Source organism: Macaca fascicularis, chromosome 19 (genome assembly GCF_037993035.2).
Source record: "Macaca fascicularis isolate 582-1 chromosome 19, T2T-MFA8v1.1".
NCBI lineage: Eukaryota > Metazoa > Chordata > Mammalia > Primates > Cercopithecidae > Macaca > Macaca fascicularis.
In genome coordinates this window covers 43,954,825-43,972,736 of record NC_088393.1, presented here as the reverse complement: position 1 = coordinate 43,972,736, position 17,912 = coordinate 43,954,825, and the positions used below count along the sequence as shown (strand labels likewise).

Genomic DNA, 17,912 nt, shown 5'->3' with positions numbered 1-17,912 from the left:
GGGTTCAAGTAATTCTCCTGCCTCAGCCTCTTGAGTAGCTAGGACTACAGGCACGTACCACCACACCTGGCTACTTTTTGTATTTTCAGTAGAGACAGGGTTTCTCCATGTTGGCCAGGCTGGTCCTGAACTCAACCTCAGGTGATCCACCCGCCTCAACCTCCCAAAGTGCTGGGATTACAGGTGTGAGCCAGCATGCTTGGCCTGATTCACTTTTGATCAACATTTATTGACTTAAATCATGAAGCCTTCTTTTCTTGGTGGGTGACAGTTACAGAAGATACAAGCTCTCAGAATTACAGTCTAATAAATTTATTTATTTATTTATTTAGAGACAATATGTTGCTGTGTTTCCCAGGCTGGAGTGCAGTAGAGTGATCTTGGCTCACTCCAACCTCTGCATCCTGAATTCAAGCAATTCTCATGCCTCGGCCTCCCAAGTAGCTGATATTGCAGGCGCGTGCCACCATACCTTGCTAACTTTTTGTATTTTTAGTAGAGAAGGGTTTTGCCACATAGCCTAGGCTGGTCTTGAACTCCTGAGCTAAGGCAATCTGCCCACCTTGGCCTCCCAAAGTGCCAGGATTGCCAGCATGGGCTACCATACCCAGCCTAATAAAGGGTCTAGATCATGTGTATAAATCACTTTCTAAAAAGTAGACTCAACCAGGAGATTTCTAATATGGTGCTTAGAAGAAAGAGCTGAAGATATAATGTGAAGGAATAGGATATGGCTGCTTTTAGGAGGAAAAGGTACACAGAAATGATTATGTATAAAAGAGGACAATAAGTTAAATATAGAAGACTTAAGTGTCAAGGAAAAGGGAGTGATCCATTTTCAATAAGTTGGTGACAGTCTTAACATGGGCAAAAATTGGGCTGTAAGTAGCATAGACTGAGGGATTTTTCTTTTGAAGTAGAAAAGGTAAGGCATTGCCGGGCGCAGTGGCTCATGCCTGTAATCCCAGCACTTTGGGAGGCCAAGGCGGGCGGCTCACCTGAGGTTGGGAGTTTGAGGCTAGCCTGACCAACATGGAAAAACCCCGACTCTACTGAAAATACAAAAAAATCAGCTGGGTGTGGTGGTGCATGCCTGTAATCCCAGCTACTCGGGAGGCTGAGGCAGGAGAATCGCTTGAACCCAGGAGGCAGAGATTGTGGTGAGCCGAGATGGTGCCATTGCACTGCAGTCTGGGCAGCAAGAGTGAAACTCCGTCTCAAAAAAAAAAAAGAAAAGGCATTTTATTTTTCAAAATGTGCTTTTAAGTAATGCAAACTATCCATTTTAAAAAGTGTTTTAATTGTGGGATATAGATAACTTTATTTTCTTTTATCCATAGAACATTACAAAAATTTTTTTTTTATTATTAACTTGATTATGGAAGTGTTTGAACATACACAAAAGTAGAAAGGATGGTGGAATGGACATCCCCCAAATCTATTTCCTAGCTGCAGTAGTTATCAATGAGTTTCCATGTTTCCAGTCTTACTTGATCTATGCCTGTTGACCTCTGCACCTTCCCTGGAGTTTGTTAAAGCAAGTCCTGGATATCATGAGTTCAGTACTATTAAATGTATAGGTAGCTTTTCAGTGTTTCTTCTCCTGTTTTTGTTTTTGTGACAGGGTCTCTCTGTTGCCTATGCTGGAGTACACTGCAGCCTTGACCTCCAGGACTGAAGTGATCCTCCCACCTCAGCCTCCTGAGTAGCTCAGACCACAAGCACACACCACCACACCTGGTCAATTTCTAATTTTTTTTGTAGAGATGGGTTCTCCCTATGTGCCACAGGCTGGTCTGGAAGTCCTGGGCTCGAGCAATCCTCCTGCCACCTCACTTTCCCAAACTGCTGGGATTACAGGCATGAGCAACTGTGCCCAGCTTGTTTCTTCTATTTAAAATGACTGCTCTGAGGTATCTTTATTTAAATGGACATTTTCATATTTAATCTTTCAGATGTGAGATTCCTGGGCCAATTTTTTTTTTCTTTTTTTGAGACAGAGTCTTGCTCCGTTGGTAGGCTAGAGTGCTGTGGCACGATCTGGGCTCACTGCAACCTCCGACTCCCTGGTTCAAGTGATTCTCCTGCCTCAGCCTCCCAAGTAGCTTGGATTACAGGCACGTGCCACCTTGCCCAGCTAATTTTTTTTGTACTTTTAGTTGAGATGGGGTTTCACCACATTGGCCAGGATGGTCTGGATTTCCTGACCTCGTGATCTGCCCCGCCTCAGCCTCCCAAAGTGCTGGGATTACAGGTGTGAGCCACCACCCCCGGCCTGGTTTAAACTTTTTAAAACTCATGACAGTCTAGGACAGAAATGCATGAAACACTGGAGCTACCTCATACAACTCAGTTCAGACAAGTATTTGTAGCTGGTTAGTTAATTTAAAAGTTTAAAGTGAAAAGATCTGATATGCCACGACCATATGAATTTAGATGACAGCATTTAATCAGAGATGGGTGGATCACTTGAGACCAGCCTGGCAAATGTGGCGAAATCCCCTCTGTACTAAAAATACAAAAATCAGCCCGGTGTGGTGTTGCATGCCTGTAATCCCAGCTACTCAAATGGCTGAGGCACAAAATTGATTGAATCCGGGAGGAGGAGGAGGAGGCAGTGAGCCAAGATCACACCACTGTACTGCAGTGTGGGTGACAGAGTGAGACTCTGTCTCAAGAAAACAAAAAAAGAACTTTTTAATTTTCATGATACTTTTTTTTTTTTTTTTTTTTTTTTTTTTGAGATGGAGTTTTGCTCTTATTGCCCCGGCTGCAGTGCAATGGCGCCATCTCGGCTCACAACAACCTCCGCCTCCCGGTTTCAAGTGATTCTCCTGCCTCAGCCTCTGAGTAGCTGGGATTACAGGCATGCAACACCATGCCCAGCTAATTTTTGTATTTTTAGTAGAGATGGGGTTTCACCATGTTGGTCAGGCTGGTTTTGAATTCCTGACCTCAGGTGATCCACCTGCCTTGGCCTCCCAAAGTGCCGGGATTACAGGCGTGAGCCACCACGCCTGGCCTCATGATACCATTTTTTTTTTTTTTTTTTTTTTGAGACGGAGTCTGGCTCTGTCACCCAGGCTGGAGTGCAGTGGCGCGATCTCGGCTCACTGCAAGCTCCGCCTCCCGGGTTTACGCCATTCTCCTGCCTCAGCCTCCTGAGTAGCTGGGACTACAGGCGCCCGCCACCTCGCCCGGCTAGTTTTTTGTATTTTTTAGTAGAGACGGGGTTTCACCGTGTTAGCCAGGATGGTCTCGATCTCCTGACCTCGTGATCCGCCCGTCTCGGCCTCCCAAAGTGCTGGGATTACAGGCTTGAGCCACCGCGCCCGTCCCATGATACCATTTTTAACCCATGAGCTTTCATAAATGTTTTGCCTTTAAAAAAAAAATTTTTTTTTATTTTTTGAGACAGAGTCTTGCTCTGTTGCCCAGGCTGGAGTGCAGTGGCATGATCTTGGCTCACTGCAACCTCCACTTCCTGGGTTCAAGCTATTCTCCTGCCTCAGCCTCCCGAGTAGCTGGAATTACAGGTGCCCGCCACCATGCCCAGTTAATTTTTGTATTTTTAGTAGAGACGGGGTTTCACCATGTTGGCCAGGATGGCCTCAATCTCCTGACCTCAAGTGATCCACCTGTCTCTGCCTCCCAAAGTGCTGGGATTACAGGCATGAGCCGCCATGCCCGGCCAATGTTTTGCCTTTAAATTTTTCCCATTTTTATAGTAGTTTTTATTACTGAATTTATTTATTCATTTACTTACTTACTAGTCTCTGATAGCACGGCAAAGCATCTTGTTTGAAAATGGGCTCCCTGCTGGGAGTTCTGCTTCATTTTGTATACACACTATACCTGTAAGGTATGAGTCATCATTTAAGGTTTTAGTTTTTTATGTGAAGGGATGACACAAAGGTTCTTGCAATCCAATTTCAACAGATGGTCTATGAAAGCTGTGCTGTTCTATACAGTAGCCACTAGCTACATGTGGCTAATTAGATTTAACTGTCAAGTAATTAAAATTAAATAAAATGAAAAATTCACTTCTTGGTCGGGCCCCTAGTGACTAACACCTGTAACTCCAGCGCTTAGGGAGGCTGAGGCAGGAGGATTGCTTGAGTCCAGGAGCTCAAGGCTGCAGTGAGCTGTGATCACACCACTGCATTCCAGCCCAGGTGACAGAGCAAGACCCTATGTCAAAAAGAAAAACAGGCCGGGTGCAGTGGCTCACACCTGTAATCTCAGCACTTTGGGAGGCTGAGGTGGGCGGATCACTTGAGGTCAGGAGTGGTCCGGTCAACATGGTGACCAGCCTAATCAACATAGTGAAACAACATCTCTATTAAAACAAACACACAAAAAATTAGCCAGGTGTGGTGGCAGGCACTTGTAATCCCAGCTACTCATGAGGCTGAGGACGGAGAATCACTGGAACCCAGAAAGTGGAGGTTGCAGTGAGCCAAGATCACACCACTGCACTCCAGCCTGGGTGACAGAGCAAGACTCTGTCTCAAAAAAAAAACAAAAACAAAAAAACTATATTTCCTGTTTGTGCTTTCTTTTTATGTTTCATCTTTTCTACTTCATTATTTGGTTTTATTTTCTTACTAATTTTTAGAAGTGATTCATTCATTCATTTTTTCATTTATTTATAATTATGGTAAAATATACATAGCATAAATGTGTTACTATTTTAACCATCTTTAATTGTATTCATATTGTGCAACTGTCATTTCTAGAATTGTGCACATTCATTTCTAGAACTCCTGAAATTCCAACATAATCATGACAGATCTACCCATTCGGGTTAAGAAGAGGCTTCTGTTTACTAGTTATCTCATTGTTAGCATATCCCAACGGACCCCTGCCAAAGTTCGCCCCTCAGATAAACAAAAGCTCAACACTATAATGCATGGGAATATTCATTGCTGGCTAGGAACAGACCGTCTGTGACACTGCCAGGAAGCGTCAAACTAGCCACTCAAATGAAAATGTGCCTACACTTGGAATGAGTAATCTCATTTTTGGACTGTCTACTACAGAAATAAAAGAAGTAGCTAATTCTGATATATACAGAAACACATTTCCTGGAATAGCAGTAACAATCTAAATGGGCATTAACAAAAACTGTGATGGGCCAGGCGTGGTGGCTCACGCCTGTAATCCCAGCACTTTGGGAGGCCAAGGCAGGTGGATCATGAGGTCAGGAGTTCGACACCAGCCTGGTCAACGTGGTGAAAACCCTGTTTCTACTAAAAATACAAAAAATTAGCCAGGTGTGGTGGTGCGCACCTGTAGTCCCAGCTACTCAGGAGGCTGAGGTAGGCAAATTGGTTGAACTCAGGAGGCAGAGGTTGCAGTGAGCCGAGATCATGCCATTGTACTCCAGCCTAGGCAACAGAGCTAGACTCCGTCTTGAGGGGGAAACAAAAAACAAAACAAAACAAAAAAACTGTGACATTATGGCATATCCACATAATAGGATATTATGCAGCTATTCAAGGAAATGATGTAAATCTGTAAATAGCAACTTTAAAACTATCCTTGATCTATTGTTATCTGTGGGCAAAAGTTGCACACCAGTGTGTATAGGACAATTCTATTTTTATAAAAGGAAGAAAACGCACACGTTGATACACATACATCATATATGAATGGGTGAATATGTGGATGTGCATAAACTTGGGAAAAGAAACACTCCAGACAAGTATGCATTCCTCTGGGGGTAGAAAATCATGTGTTTCAAACAGAAAGAAACATTTGCAAATACACATCTTCCTGGAAATAAGATGATATAATGTGCTGAAAGTATAGTTCAGATCTTAATGAACAAGTAGGTGATATGGCACTTAAAACATTGGCTTAAGGCCAGGGCAGTGGCGCACATCTGTAATCCCAGCACTTTGGGAGGCCAAGGTGGATCACAAGGTCAGGAGACTGAGACCATCCTGACCAACATGGTAAAACCCCATCTCTACTAAAAACACAAAAATTAGCTGGCGTTGTGGCAGGCACCTGTAATCCCAGCTACTCAGGAGCCTGAGGAAGGAGAATCGCATGAACCCAGGAAGCAGAGGTTGCAGTGAGCCAAGAATACGCCACTGCACTCCAGCCTGGCAACAGAGTGAGACTCCGTCACAAAAAAAAAAAAAAAAAAAAAAGGCTAAAAACTAGATATATATAAAAACTATCTAGTTGCTTTATTTACTAGTGGTGTCAAGACTACTTTAAGCATTATTGAACATAATAATTCTCTTTAATATTAGTATTTGAAGCCTTTTGGTTCTGTTTCTGCTGTTTTTTTCTTCATGTGATTTCTCATTTCCTGTATGTGTTAGACTTGTTGTTTTTTGTTTGTTTTTTAATTGCAAAGTGCTCTCTTTTTCCTTGAAAAAAAATTTTTCTTTTTTTTTTTGAGATGGAGTCTCGCTCTGTTGCCCAGGCTGGAGTGCAGTGGCCGGATCTCAGCTCACTGCAAGCTCCGCCTCCCAGGTTTTACGCCATTCTCCTACCTCAGCCTCCCCAGTAGCTGGGACTACAGGCGCCTGCCACCTCGCCCGGCTAGTTTTTTGTATTTTTTAGTAGAGACGGGGTTTTACTGTGTCAGCCAGGATGGTTTCGATCTCCTGACCTTGTGATCCGCCTGTCTCGGCCTCCCAAAGTACTGGGATTACAGGCTTGAGCCACCACGCCCGGCCTCCTTGAAACTTTGTGAGAATATTTTGAGGGTTGAGTTGAGGTTGATTTTGTCCACAGAGATTTTGCGTTTGCTTTTTGCACAACCTGGCCCATAGGACAATTTTTATTGTCATCACTTAGCATCAAAGGAATTTGTAGGCCAGGCGCATTGGCTCACGCCTATAATCCTAACACTTTGGGAGGCCGAGGTGGGTGGATCACTTGAGGTCAGTAGTTTGAGACCAGCCTGGCTAACATGGTGAAACCCTTTCTGTACTAAAAATAAAAAAATTAGCTGGGCATGGTGTGCCTGTAATCCCAGCTGCTTGAATGGCTGAGGCACAGAACTGATTGAACCTGGGAGGTGGAGGTTTCAGTGAGCCGAGATCGCACCACTGCATTCCGGCATGGGTGACAGAGCGAGACTCTGTCTCAAAAAAACCAAAAAAGAATTTTTTAATTTTCATGATACCATTTTTAACCCATGAGCTTTTGTAAATGTTTTGCATTTAAATTTTTTTCCCATTTTTTTATTCCTGAATTCAACCTTAATTGCACTGTAGTCAGTACTTACATGGTCAATATGAGACCAGTTTCTGGAAATGTGTTAAGACTCAGTTAATGCACTGGTGCATTGTCAGTGTTTTTGCGGGGATGGGGGATTCACGTGTTCTTGTGCTTTCTTTTAATTTTTGCGTGCAGAATTCTCACATGTTCAACATATCATGCTTGTTAATTTGATGTAAAGATACTCTGTATCCTTTTCATATTTTCTGGGTGCTTGACCTCTCAGTTTTAAAAGAGGTGTATTGAAATCTCCCACAATCAGCCAGGTGCAGTGGCTCACGCCTATAATCCCAGCACTTTGGGGGGCTGAGGCCTCCAAAAGGGATCATGGGGTCAGGAGTTCAAGACCAGCCTGGCCAAGATGGTGAAACCCTGTCTCTAGTAAAAATACAAAAAATTAGCCAGGCGCGGTGGTAGGCGCCTGTAATCCCAGCTACTTGGAAGGCTGAGGCAGGAGAATCACTTGAACTCAGAGGGCAGAGGTTGCAGTGAGCCAAGATCGTGCCACCGCACTCCAGCTGGGGTGACAGAGTGAGACTCAAAAAAAAAAAAAAAAATCTCCCACAATCAAGATGAAGCCTAATCTTTTTGTATTTTCTCAATTTTTACTTTACATATTTAGAGTTTATTTTACTGGATGCTTACAAATTTAGAATTGTTAAATCTTTTTGGTGAATGAACATTTTATTATGTAGTAATCGTGTTTATTCCCAATAATATTTTCACCTTGAAGTCTATTTTTTTCCAGTGCTAAGACCCTAGCTTTCTATTCGTGAATACTTGCCTGATTTTCATTTTCTTAGTTTTTACTTCAACTTTTTTGTGTCTTCATGTTTTTTAGATACTTTTTATTTTAAAAGGGTTGAAATTTACTTTTTCTTTGTTTACATTCCTTATAATTACTGATGTATTTGGATTTTTTTTTTTTTTTTTTGAGACAGGTTCTCTCTCTCTGTTGCCCAGGCTGAGTGCAGTGGTGCAATCACAGCTCACCACAGCCTCAACCCCCTGGGCTCAAGCAATCTGCATACCTCAGCCTCCTGAGTAGCTGAAAATAAAGGCATGATCCACCTCTCTTGGCCTGTTTGAATTTTTTTAACCAGCTTATTTTGTTCTATTTGTCTCACTTTTCCTGTCTTCTGTGGCCTGTTTTATTTTACATTGTTTTAGATTTGAGGTTTTAAAAAAATCTGATGCCCGTACTTAGTTTGATTCCACTGATTTGGAAGTTGAAAGCACAGACTCTGGAGCCAGACTTCCTCCATTCAAATCCTAGCTCTGTCATTTAATACCTCTATGACTTTTGGCAATTTACTTAACCTCTCTGGTCCTCACTGGCAAATATATACGCTATTCACAGCATTCTAAATGAGCTTATATAGTAAATGTGTAAAGCAGTAAAATTAGTGCCTGGCACATAGCAAGCATGATGTGTAAGCTATTTTTTTTTTTTTCTGTTCATTTTGTTCTTATTGGGATTTCATCATGCGTAGTTCTTTTAAGAGTCAGGTTCGTTTGTCACCCAGGCTGGAGTGCAGTGGCTTGACTACAGCTCATTGCAGCACTGACTTTCTGGGCATGGGTGATCCTCCTGCCTTAGCCTCCCGAGTACCTGAGGCTACAGGCACATGCCATCACACCCGGCTCTTTTTTTTTGAGACAGTGTCCCAAGCTGTTTCCCAGGCTGGTCTTGAACTCCTGGGCTCTGGTAATCTTCCAGCCTTGGCATCCCAAAGTGTTGGGATTACAGCCATGAACCACCATGCCTGGCTTGTAGAACTTCTACTTTTTTTTTTTTTCCCCTGAGATGAAGTCTCCCTCTGTTGCCCAGGCTGGAATGCAGTGGCACGATATTGGCTCACTGCAACCTCTGTCTCCTGGGTTTAAGCAATTCTTCTGCCTCAGCCTCCTAAGTAGCTGGGAATTCAGGCGTGCACTACCATGCCTGGCTTATTTTGTATTTTTAGTAAAGTCGGGGTTTTGCCATGTTGACCAGGCTGGTCTTGAACTCCCTGATGACCTCAGGTGATCCACCTGCCTCAGACTCCCAAAGTGCTGAGATTACAGGCATGTGCCACCGCACCCTGCCCCATAGAACTTTTAAAATTTACCATCCATGGCACTCATTGCACCTGACTCAGATTTTTTTTAGAAAACCTCATCACTTCTGAATAAATTTTAGCTGTTACATCTTGAATACAGTTTGCTCCCTGTTCTTTCAGTATTACTTTCAGGAAGACAAATGAATTCTTTGACTTTTCTTTATGACTCTTAACCTTGCTTTTGCATTTCTAATTATTTAATCATTCCAGTGAGGTTTTGATGTTGATTTCTTTCTCTCTCTTTTTCTCCTTGAAATTTATATGTTGAAGAAACTGGATCATCTGTCATTTAACATTTAGCTCCCCTCCCTTTATTCCTTTCTTTCCTATAAACAGACTGTGATATTAGTATTGTGTATTTCATCAAGAAGCACATATCTGGTTGTTTCTGTTTTTGTGATGTTAGTAGCCATTCCTCATCTCATCCCCTAAAAATTACTAGGTAATTTTAAAATTGTCCTTATGAACACACAGATTTAAAAAATATTTCATGTGATTTATTGTAATTACATTATAATGATTACAGTTATTATTCTCGAATTCATGCTCAACTTGTCCCATCTTTGGCCAATGGGACCCTCTTCACAATGGTTCCTGAGTCTTTTTGACATGACCCTAGGGGTCTTGAATAAGCTTCTTTGCTTTTCTAATATGCCAGCTTTTTCCATGCTCATAATGCACCTTTCTGTCCTAATCCCAAGATGCTCCAAGGAGCCTAGGTTCTGTGTAGTAAGAAATGGTATTTAGAGACAGTAATCTGTCATTAGCGTGTTCATTGCTGCTGGATTGGTTGTTTCTAAGGCTTCAATGGATGAAGATGGAAAGTATTTTTTAAAAATCATGATTGCACTCTTATACTGCCAATTCAAATTCATTCATTGAATTTTAAGTTTCAATGATTTATTTTTTAATTTTTAGATACCCCATTTGTGTCTTTTACAAAAACTTGCTTGGCCTTTTTGCTAATGAGATATTACTTTCTCACTTTAAAAAAGTAAACTTTAGGTTTTAGGATAGTTTTAGACTTACAGAAACGTTGTCAGGTAAGTACAGAGATTTCCCATATACATCACATGTAGTTTCTCATTAACATTGTATGTTTGTACATTTGTCATAATTAACTAATTAATGTTGATCCTATTCAATAATAACATCATTGAAGGAATGTGGTTATTATTTACCTTTCCTATGGTGCTGAGATCTATTATTATTAATGGAAACTCCTACTTTACTCAGATTTCTTTATCTTTTTTTTTTTTTTTTTTGAGACAGATTCTGGCTTTTGTTGCCCAGGCTGGAGTGCAATGGTGCGGTCTTGGCTCAGTACAGCCTCAGCCTCCCGGGCTCAAACGATTCTCCTGTCTCAGCCTCCCGAGTAGCTGACATTACAGGCATGGGCCACCACGCCTGGCTAATTTTTGTATTTTTAGTAGAGACAGGGTTTCACCATGTTAGCCAGGCTGGTCTCGATCTCCTGACCTTGTGATCCGCCCGCCTCAGCCTCCCAAAGTGCTGGGATTACAGGCATGAGCCACCACACCCGGCCTCCTTAGCTTTTACCTAATGTCCTTTTTTCCTATTCTAGGATCTTGGCTAGGAGAACACATTGCATTGAGTCATTATGTTTCCCTTGGCTCTTTGACAGGTTTTCAGGCTTTCCTTGTTTGTGATTATCTCAATAGTTTTGGAGAGTACTGGCCAGGTATTTCGTAGATTATCTCTCATTTTGGGATTTGTCTGGTGTTTTTCCAGTGATTAAACTGGAGTTCAGTATTTTTAGAAGGAAGATCACAGAGATAAAATGTTGTTCTCATCACATCATATAAGGGTACATACTATCACCATGTATGTACACTATCTTTTCTTTTTTTTTTTTTTTTTTTTTTGAGACGGAGTCTCGCTCTGTCGCCCAGGCTGGAGTGCAGTGGCGCAATCTCGGCTCACTGCAAGCTCCGCCTCCCGGGTTCACGCCATTCTCCTGCCTCAGCCTCCCGAGTAGCTGGGACCACAGGCGTCCGCCACTGCGCCCGGCTAATTTTTTCTATTTTTAGTAGAGACGGGGTTTCACCATGGTCTCGATCTGTTTTTTTTTTTTTTTTTTAAAGACAGAGTCTTGCTCTGTCGCCCAGGCTGGAGTATAGTGGCACAATCATAGCTCACTGCAACCTTGAACTCCTGAGCTAAAGCAATCCTCCTCTCTCAGACTCCCAAAGTGCTGGGATTACAGGCATGAGCTACCACGCCCAACACATTTTTACTTCTTTAGGACATTATTTTCAGTTTGTCTCCCTCTTCTACCATAGATGTTTTTATTTCTTTTTTTTTTTTTTTTTTTTTTTTTTTTTTGAGACAGAGTCTTGCTCTGTCGCCCAGGCTGGAGTGCTGTGGCCGGATATCAGCTCACTGCAAGCTCCGCCTCCCGGGTTCCCGCCATTCTCCTGCCTCAGCCTCCTGAGTAGCTGGGACTACAGGTGCCCGCCACCTCGCCTGGCTAGTTTTTTGTATTTTTTAGTAGAGACGGGGTTTCACCGTGTTAGCCAGGATGGTCTCGATCTCCTGACCTCCTGATCCGCCCGTCTCGGCCTCCCAAAGTGCTGGGATTACAGGCTTGAGCCACTGTGCCCGGCCAGATGTTTTTATTTCTACTCAACAAGGAAATGCTATGTTTTTGCTTTCTGTTTATTTTTCAGACTTGGAGTTTAGATGTAAGACCAAAGATTCATGTTTCCCAAAAGAAATCTATGAAGTAACATCATCTCAGTGGGTGAGAATGGAAAAATGTCACAGCCTTGTGGGCTCCAGTGTCAGAGATGACTGGGAATGCAAAGGCCAGTTTCAGCACCACGATATAAATCAGGAACGGTATTTGGAAAAAGCAATAATGACTTACGAGAAAACGCCAACTTTCTGCCTACAGACATCTCTCACTCTGCATCATCAGATTAATCCTGGAGAGAAACTGTATAAATCCATAGAATGTATGGCTTTTAAGAATGGCTCAGAACTTACACAACAGCAAGAAACCCATACTGGTGAAAAACTCTATAAATGTAAGGGGTGTGGAAAGGCCTTTTGTCATTTTTCCTATTTTGTTAAACATCAGAGAATTCATACTGGGGAAAAGCCCTATGCATGTAAAGAATATGGAAAAGCTTTTATTTCTGGCTCACATCTTATTCAACACCAGAAAATATATATAGATGAGAGACCTCATGAGTGTCAGGAATCTGTGAAGGCCTTTAGACCATCTACGCACCTTATTCAACATCGGAGAATTCATACTGGTGACAAACCTTATGAATGTAAAGAATGTGGGAAATCTTTTACTTCTGGCTCAACACTAAATCAACATCAGCAGATTCACACTGGTGAGAAACCCTATCATTGTAAGCAATGTGGAAAATCTTTTACTGTTGGCTCAACACTAATTCGACACCAGCAAATTCACACTGGTGAGAAACCATATGATTGTAAGGAATGTGGAAAATCTTTTGCTTCAGGCTCAGCACTAATTCGACATCAGCGAATTCACACTGGTGAGAAACCCTATGACTGTAAGGAATGTGGAAAATCTTTTACTTTTCACTCAGCACTAATTCGACATCAGCGAATTCACACTGGTGAGAAACCCTATGATTGTAAGGAATGCGGAAAATCTTTTACTTTTCACTCAGGGTTAATTGGACACCAGGTAATTCACACTGGTGAGAAACCTTATGATTGTAAAGAATGTGGGAAATCTTTTACTGCTGGCTCAACACTAATTCAACATCAGCGAATTCACACTGGTGAGAAACCCTATGATTGTAAAGAATGTGGGAAATCTTTTGCTTCTGGCTCAGCACTACTTCAACATCAGCGAATTCACACTGGTGAGAAACCCTATTGTTGTAAGGAATGTGGAAAATCTTTTACTTTTCGCTCAACACGCAATCGACACCAGCGAATTCACACTGGTGAGAAACCCTATGATTGTAAAGAATGTGGAAAATCTTTTGCTTCTGGCTCAGCACTACTTCAACATCAGCGAATTCACACTGGTGAGAAACCCTATCATTGTAAGGAATGTGGAAAATCTTTTACTTTTCGCTCAGGGCTAATTGGACATCAGGCAGTTCACACTGGTGAGAAACCCTATGATTGTAAAGAATGTGGAAAATCTTTTACTTCTCGCTCAGCACTAATTCAACATCAGCGAATTCACACTGGTGAGAAACCCTATCACTGTAAGGAATGTGGAAAATCTTTTGCTGTTGGCTCAACATTAATTCAACATCAGCAAATTCACACTGGTGAGAAACCCTATGATTGTAAGGAATGTGGGAAGGCCTTTAGACTTCGTTTACGACTTACTCAACATCAACAAATCCATACTGGTGAGAAACCGTATCAATGTCAGGAATGTGGGAAAGCCTTTATCAGTGTCTCAGGACTCACCCAACATCACAGAATTCACACTGGTGAGAAACCCTATGAATGTCCGGAATGTGGAAAGGCCTTTAGACAGCGTACGTACCTTAATCAACATCAGAGAATTCATACTGGTGAGAAACCTTATGAATGTAAAGAATGTGGGAAATCTTTTACTTTCTGCTCAGGACTAATTCAACATCAGCAAAATCACACTGGTGAGAAACCCTGTGATTGTAAGGAAAGTGGGAAATCTTTTACTTCTCACTCAACACTAATTCAACATCAGCAAATTCACACTGGTGAGAAACCCTATGATTGTAAGGAATGTGGAAAATCTTTTACTTCTCACTCAACACTAATTCAACATCAGCAAATACACACTGGTGAGAAGCTCTATGATTGTAAGGAATGTGGGAAATCTTTTGCTTCTCATTCAACACTAATTCAACATCAGCGAATTCACACTGGTGAGAAACCCTATCATTGTAAGGAATGTGGGAAATCTTTTACTCTCCGCTCAGCACTAATTCAACATCGGCCAATTCACACTGGTGAGAAACGCTACAGTTGTAAAGAATGTGGGAAATCTTTTACTTGTCACTCAACACTAATTGAACATCAGCGAATTCACACTGGTGAGAAACCCTATCATTGTAAGGAATGTGGAAAATCTTTTACTTTTCGCTCAGCAATAATTCAGCATCAGCGAATTCACACTGGTGAGAAACCCTATGATTGTAAGGAATGCGGGAAGGCCTTTAGACGTCGTTCAAAACTTACTCAACATCAACGAATCCATACTGGTGAGAAACCTTATCAATGTCATGAATGTGGGAAAGCCTTTGTCCGTTTCTCAGGACTCACAAAACATCACAGTATTCACACTGGCGAGAAACCCTATGAATGTAAGACATGTGGGAAGTCCTTCAGACAGCGTACACACCTTACTCTACATCAGAGAATTCATACCGGTGACAGACCTTATGAATGTAAAGAATGTGGGAAGTCTTTTACTTGCGGCTCAGAACTAATTCGACATCAGCGAACTCACACTGGTGAGAAACCTTATGATTGTAAGGAATGTGGGAAGGCCTTTAGATGTCCTTCACAACTTAGTCAACATAAACGAATCCATACTGGTGAGAGAACTTATCAATGTCCAGAATGTGGGAAAGCCTTTTTCTATGCCTCAGGACTCAGCCGACATCAGAGTATTCACACTGGCGAGAAACCCTATGAATGTAAGACATGTGGGAAGGCCTTTAGACAACTTACACAGCTTACTCGACATGGGAGAATTCATGACCTAACATAATTAAAGTAGGAAACCGTTCTCATGCCATTTGTCATGGATCATCAGCAGATTCCATATGTGGGTCAAATACAATGGATGTGGGAATTCCTTTTACTTCATATTCACTTTTTCCAGAATTAGGACCTTTTTTTTTTTTTTTGACATGGAGTCTCGCTGTCGCCCAGGCTGGAGTGCAGTGGCACTATATTGGCTCACTACAAGCTCCACCTCCTGGGTTCATGCCATTCTCCTGCTTCAGCCTCCCAAGTAGCTGGGACTACAGGCATCTGCCACCATGCCCAGCTAATTTTTTTGTTTTTCTATTTTTAGTAGAGACAGAGTTTCACTGTGTTAGCCAGGATGGTCTTGATCTCCTGACCTCGTGATCCACCCAACAAAATTAGGACATTTAATACTAAAAGAAATTGATAATGAGTGTAGATGAGTTTTCTATCATGATTCAAAGCTTGTTGAAGTTATACAAATTCATATTAGAGAATGTGGTCAATGACAAAAGACAACCATTTACTACCTATGTGACATTAGGCTAATTATGTAAATTCTCTGTGCCAAAATTACTAATTGGTAAAATGTTGATGGTAATAGTTGTTTTTGTCTTTTGTTTTGTTTTGAGACAGAGTCTTGCACTGTTGCCCAGGCTGGAGTGCAGTGGCACTATCTTGGCTCACTGCAACCTCTGCCTCCCGGGTCCAAGTTATTCTCCTGCCTCAGCCTCCTGAGTAGCTGAGATTACAGGCATGCGCCAGCATGCTGGGCTAATTTTTGTATTTTTAGTAGAGATGGGGTTTTATTGTGTTGGTCAGGGTGGTCTCAAACTCCTGACCTTGTGATCTCCCTGCCTGAGCCTCCCAAAGTGCTGGGATTACAGGCGTGAGCCACTGTGCCTGGCTAGTAATAGTTTTTTTTTATAATAAATAAGTGTGACTACATTTTTCGTGTTTGACTACTGGCTTCTTTTTAAGCCTCACTTCCGTGTCTACTTCCCTGTCTACTTTAGCCCATATCTGCAAAGGTGGCTAAGAGAGCCCTTGCTGGAAAGAAAGCAAGCAAAACTAAAGTCTGTGTGCACCTTCTCCTTTGGATCCACTGGGCAATTTATATTAGAAATTCCAAGCCAGGCGAGGTAGCTCACATCTGTAATGCCAGGACTTTCAGAGGCTGAGGTGGGTGGATCACCTGAGGTTAAGAGTTCAAGACCAGCCTGGCCAAAATGTTGAAACCCCATCTCTACTAAAATACAAAATTGGCCAGACATGGTGGCGTATATCCGTAATCCCAGCTATTCAGGAGGCAAGGCTGGAGAATCGCTTGAACTCGGGAGGCGGATGTTGCGGTGAGCTAGTCAGTGGAGCAGTCAGAACACACACAGTGTTTATCAATTAAGTTTGTAGTCAGAACACACACCACGTTTATCAGTTATGTTTGCTGTCTTGTATGGACACAGTTTGTGATGCCCTAAAACAAGTAGTGGTGCCAAAGATAATCATAGGCCACCATAACAGATAAAATGACAATGAGAAAGTTGAAATATTGTTGGGATCATCCAAATATGAACACATGCTATTGAATAAATGGAGCCAATAGACTTGTTCACTGCATGGTTATGTCAGAGGCACGTAAACCAGAACAACTTCTTAAATAGGAGCTGTGTAAAATAACACTCAAACCTACTGGGCTGCATTCCTAGACAGTTAAGGCATTCTAAGTCATAAAATGAGATAAGAAGTCAGCATAAGATACAGGTCATAAGGACCTTGCTGATAAAACATCTTGCAGTAAAGAAATCGGCCAAATCCAAGATCGTGACAAGAGTGATCTCTGGTCATCCTCACTGCTATACTCCCAGCAGCACCATGACAACCAGCTAAGTTTTTATTTTTTATTTCAGTAGAGTTGGAGTCTTGCTTTGTTACCCTGGCTGGTCTTGAATTCCTGTCCTCAAGCAATCTTCCCACCTTATGAATGTAAAGAATGGCCCACCTTGGCCTCCCAAAGTGCTGGAATTACAATCATGAGCCACTGCACCTGGCCCTTTTTTTTATTGAGATGGAATTTGGCTCTTGTTGCCCAGGCTGGAGTGCAACAGCACGATCTCGGCTCACCGCAACCTCCGCCTCCCAGGTTCAAGCGATTCTCTTGCCTCAGCCTCCTGAGTAACTGGGATTACAGACATGCTCCACCATGCCAGGCTAATTTTGTATTATTTAGTAGAGAAGGGGTTTCTCCATTTTGGTCAGGCTGGTCTCTGAACTCTGGGCAGGGCTAATTTAGATAAGGTAGTCAGGAAAGGCATTTCTTACAAGGTGGTATTTGCATGAACGTAGACATATGGTTGCATTTTATTATATGTAAATTATACTTCAATTAAGTTGATGAAAAAATCTTATCAACTATTCACTTCGGATTGTTGTATTTCATTCTATTTAAATCACACTTGTGTTTTAAAAAGTCAACACTTGTCTACAACTTACATATCTGTTGATTTGTACTTTTTCTAATATGTTTATGGATGATTTAAAATATATATATACACATATCTTTTAAGGTTATTTTAAGGTTAATCAATTGACGCTTTGTCTCAATTGATTCTTTTGTCTCAATTTGTAGTCAGTTGAGGTTTGTCACAATTTATGGAAACAAATCAAATGTTTGTTCTCAAATTCTTACTCTGTCATTTATTATTTCTTCTCCATATTTTTGTTACTGCTTCCTTGGAGATATTTAAACATAAATGTATAGAGAGAGGGTTAAGATGGAGAAGTACTTTTTACAGTTCAGTTGTCTTTTTTGTGTGTGACAGGTTTTTGTTGTGTTGCCCAGGCTGGAGTGCAATGCCA

The 17,912-nt window shown here is 41.8% G+C and overlaps 1 protein-coding gene across 4 annotated transcripts in view; it reads left to right on the top strand.

Annotated features, from left to right (window-relative positions):
* Positions 1-16,000, top strand: part of ZNF850 (zinc finger protein 850) — a 30,874-nt gene extending 14,874 nt beyond the window's left edge. For all 4 annotated transcript variants that reach the window (XM_045381128.3, XM_045381131.3, XM_045381129.3 and 1 more), the window contains exon 5: positions 12,038-16,000. In XM_045381128.3, coding sequence (XP_045237063.2) covers positions 12,038-15,075 — 3,038 coding nt within the window. In that variant the 3' untranslated portion in view covers positions 15,076-16,000. The remainder of the gene's footprint in view (positions 1-12,037) is intronic.
* The last annotated feature ends 1,912 nt before the right edge of the window (positions 16,001-17,912 follow it).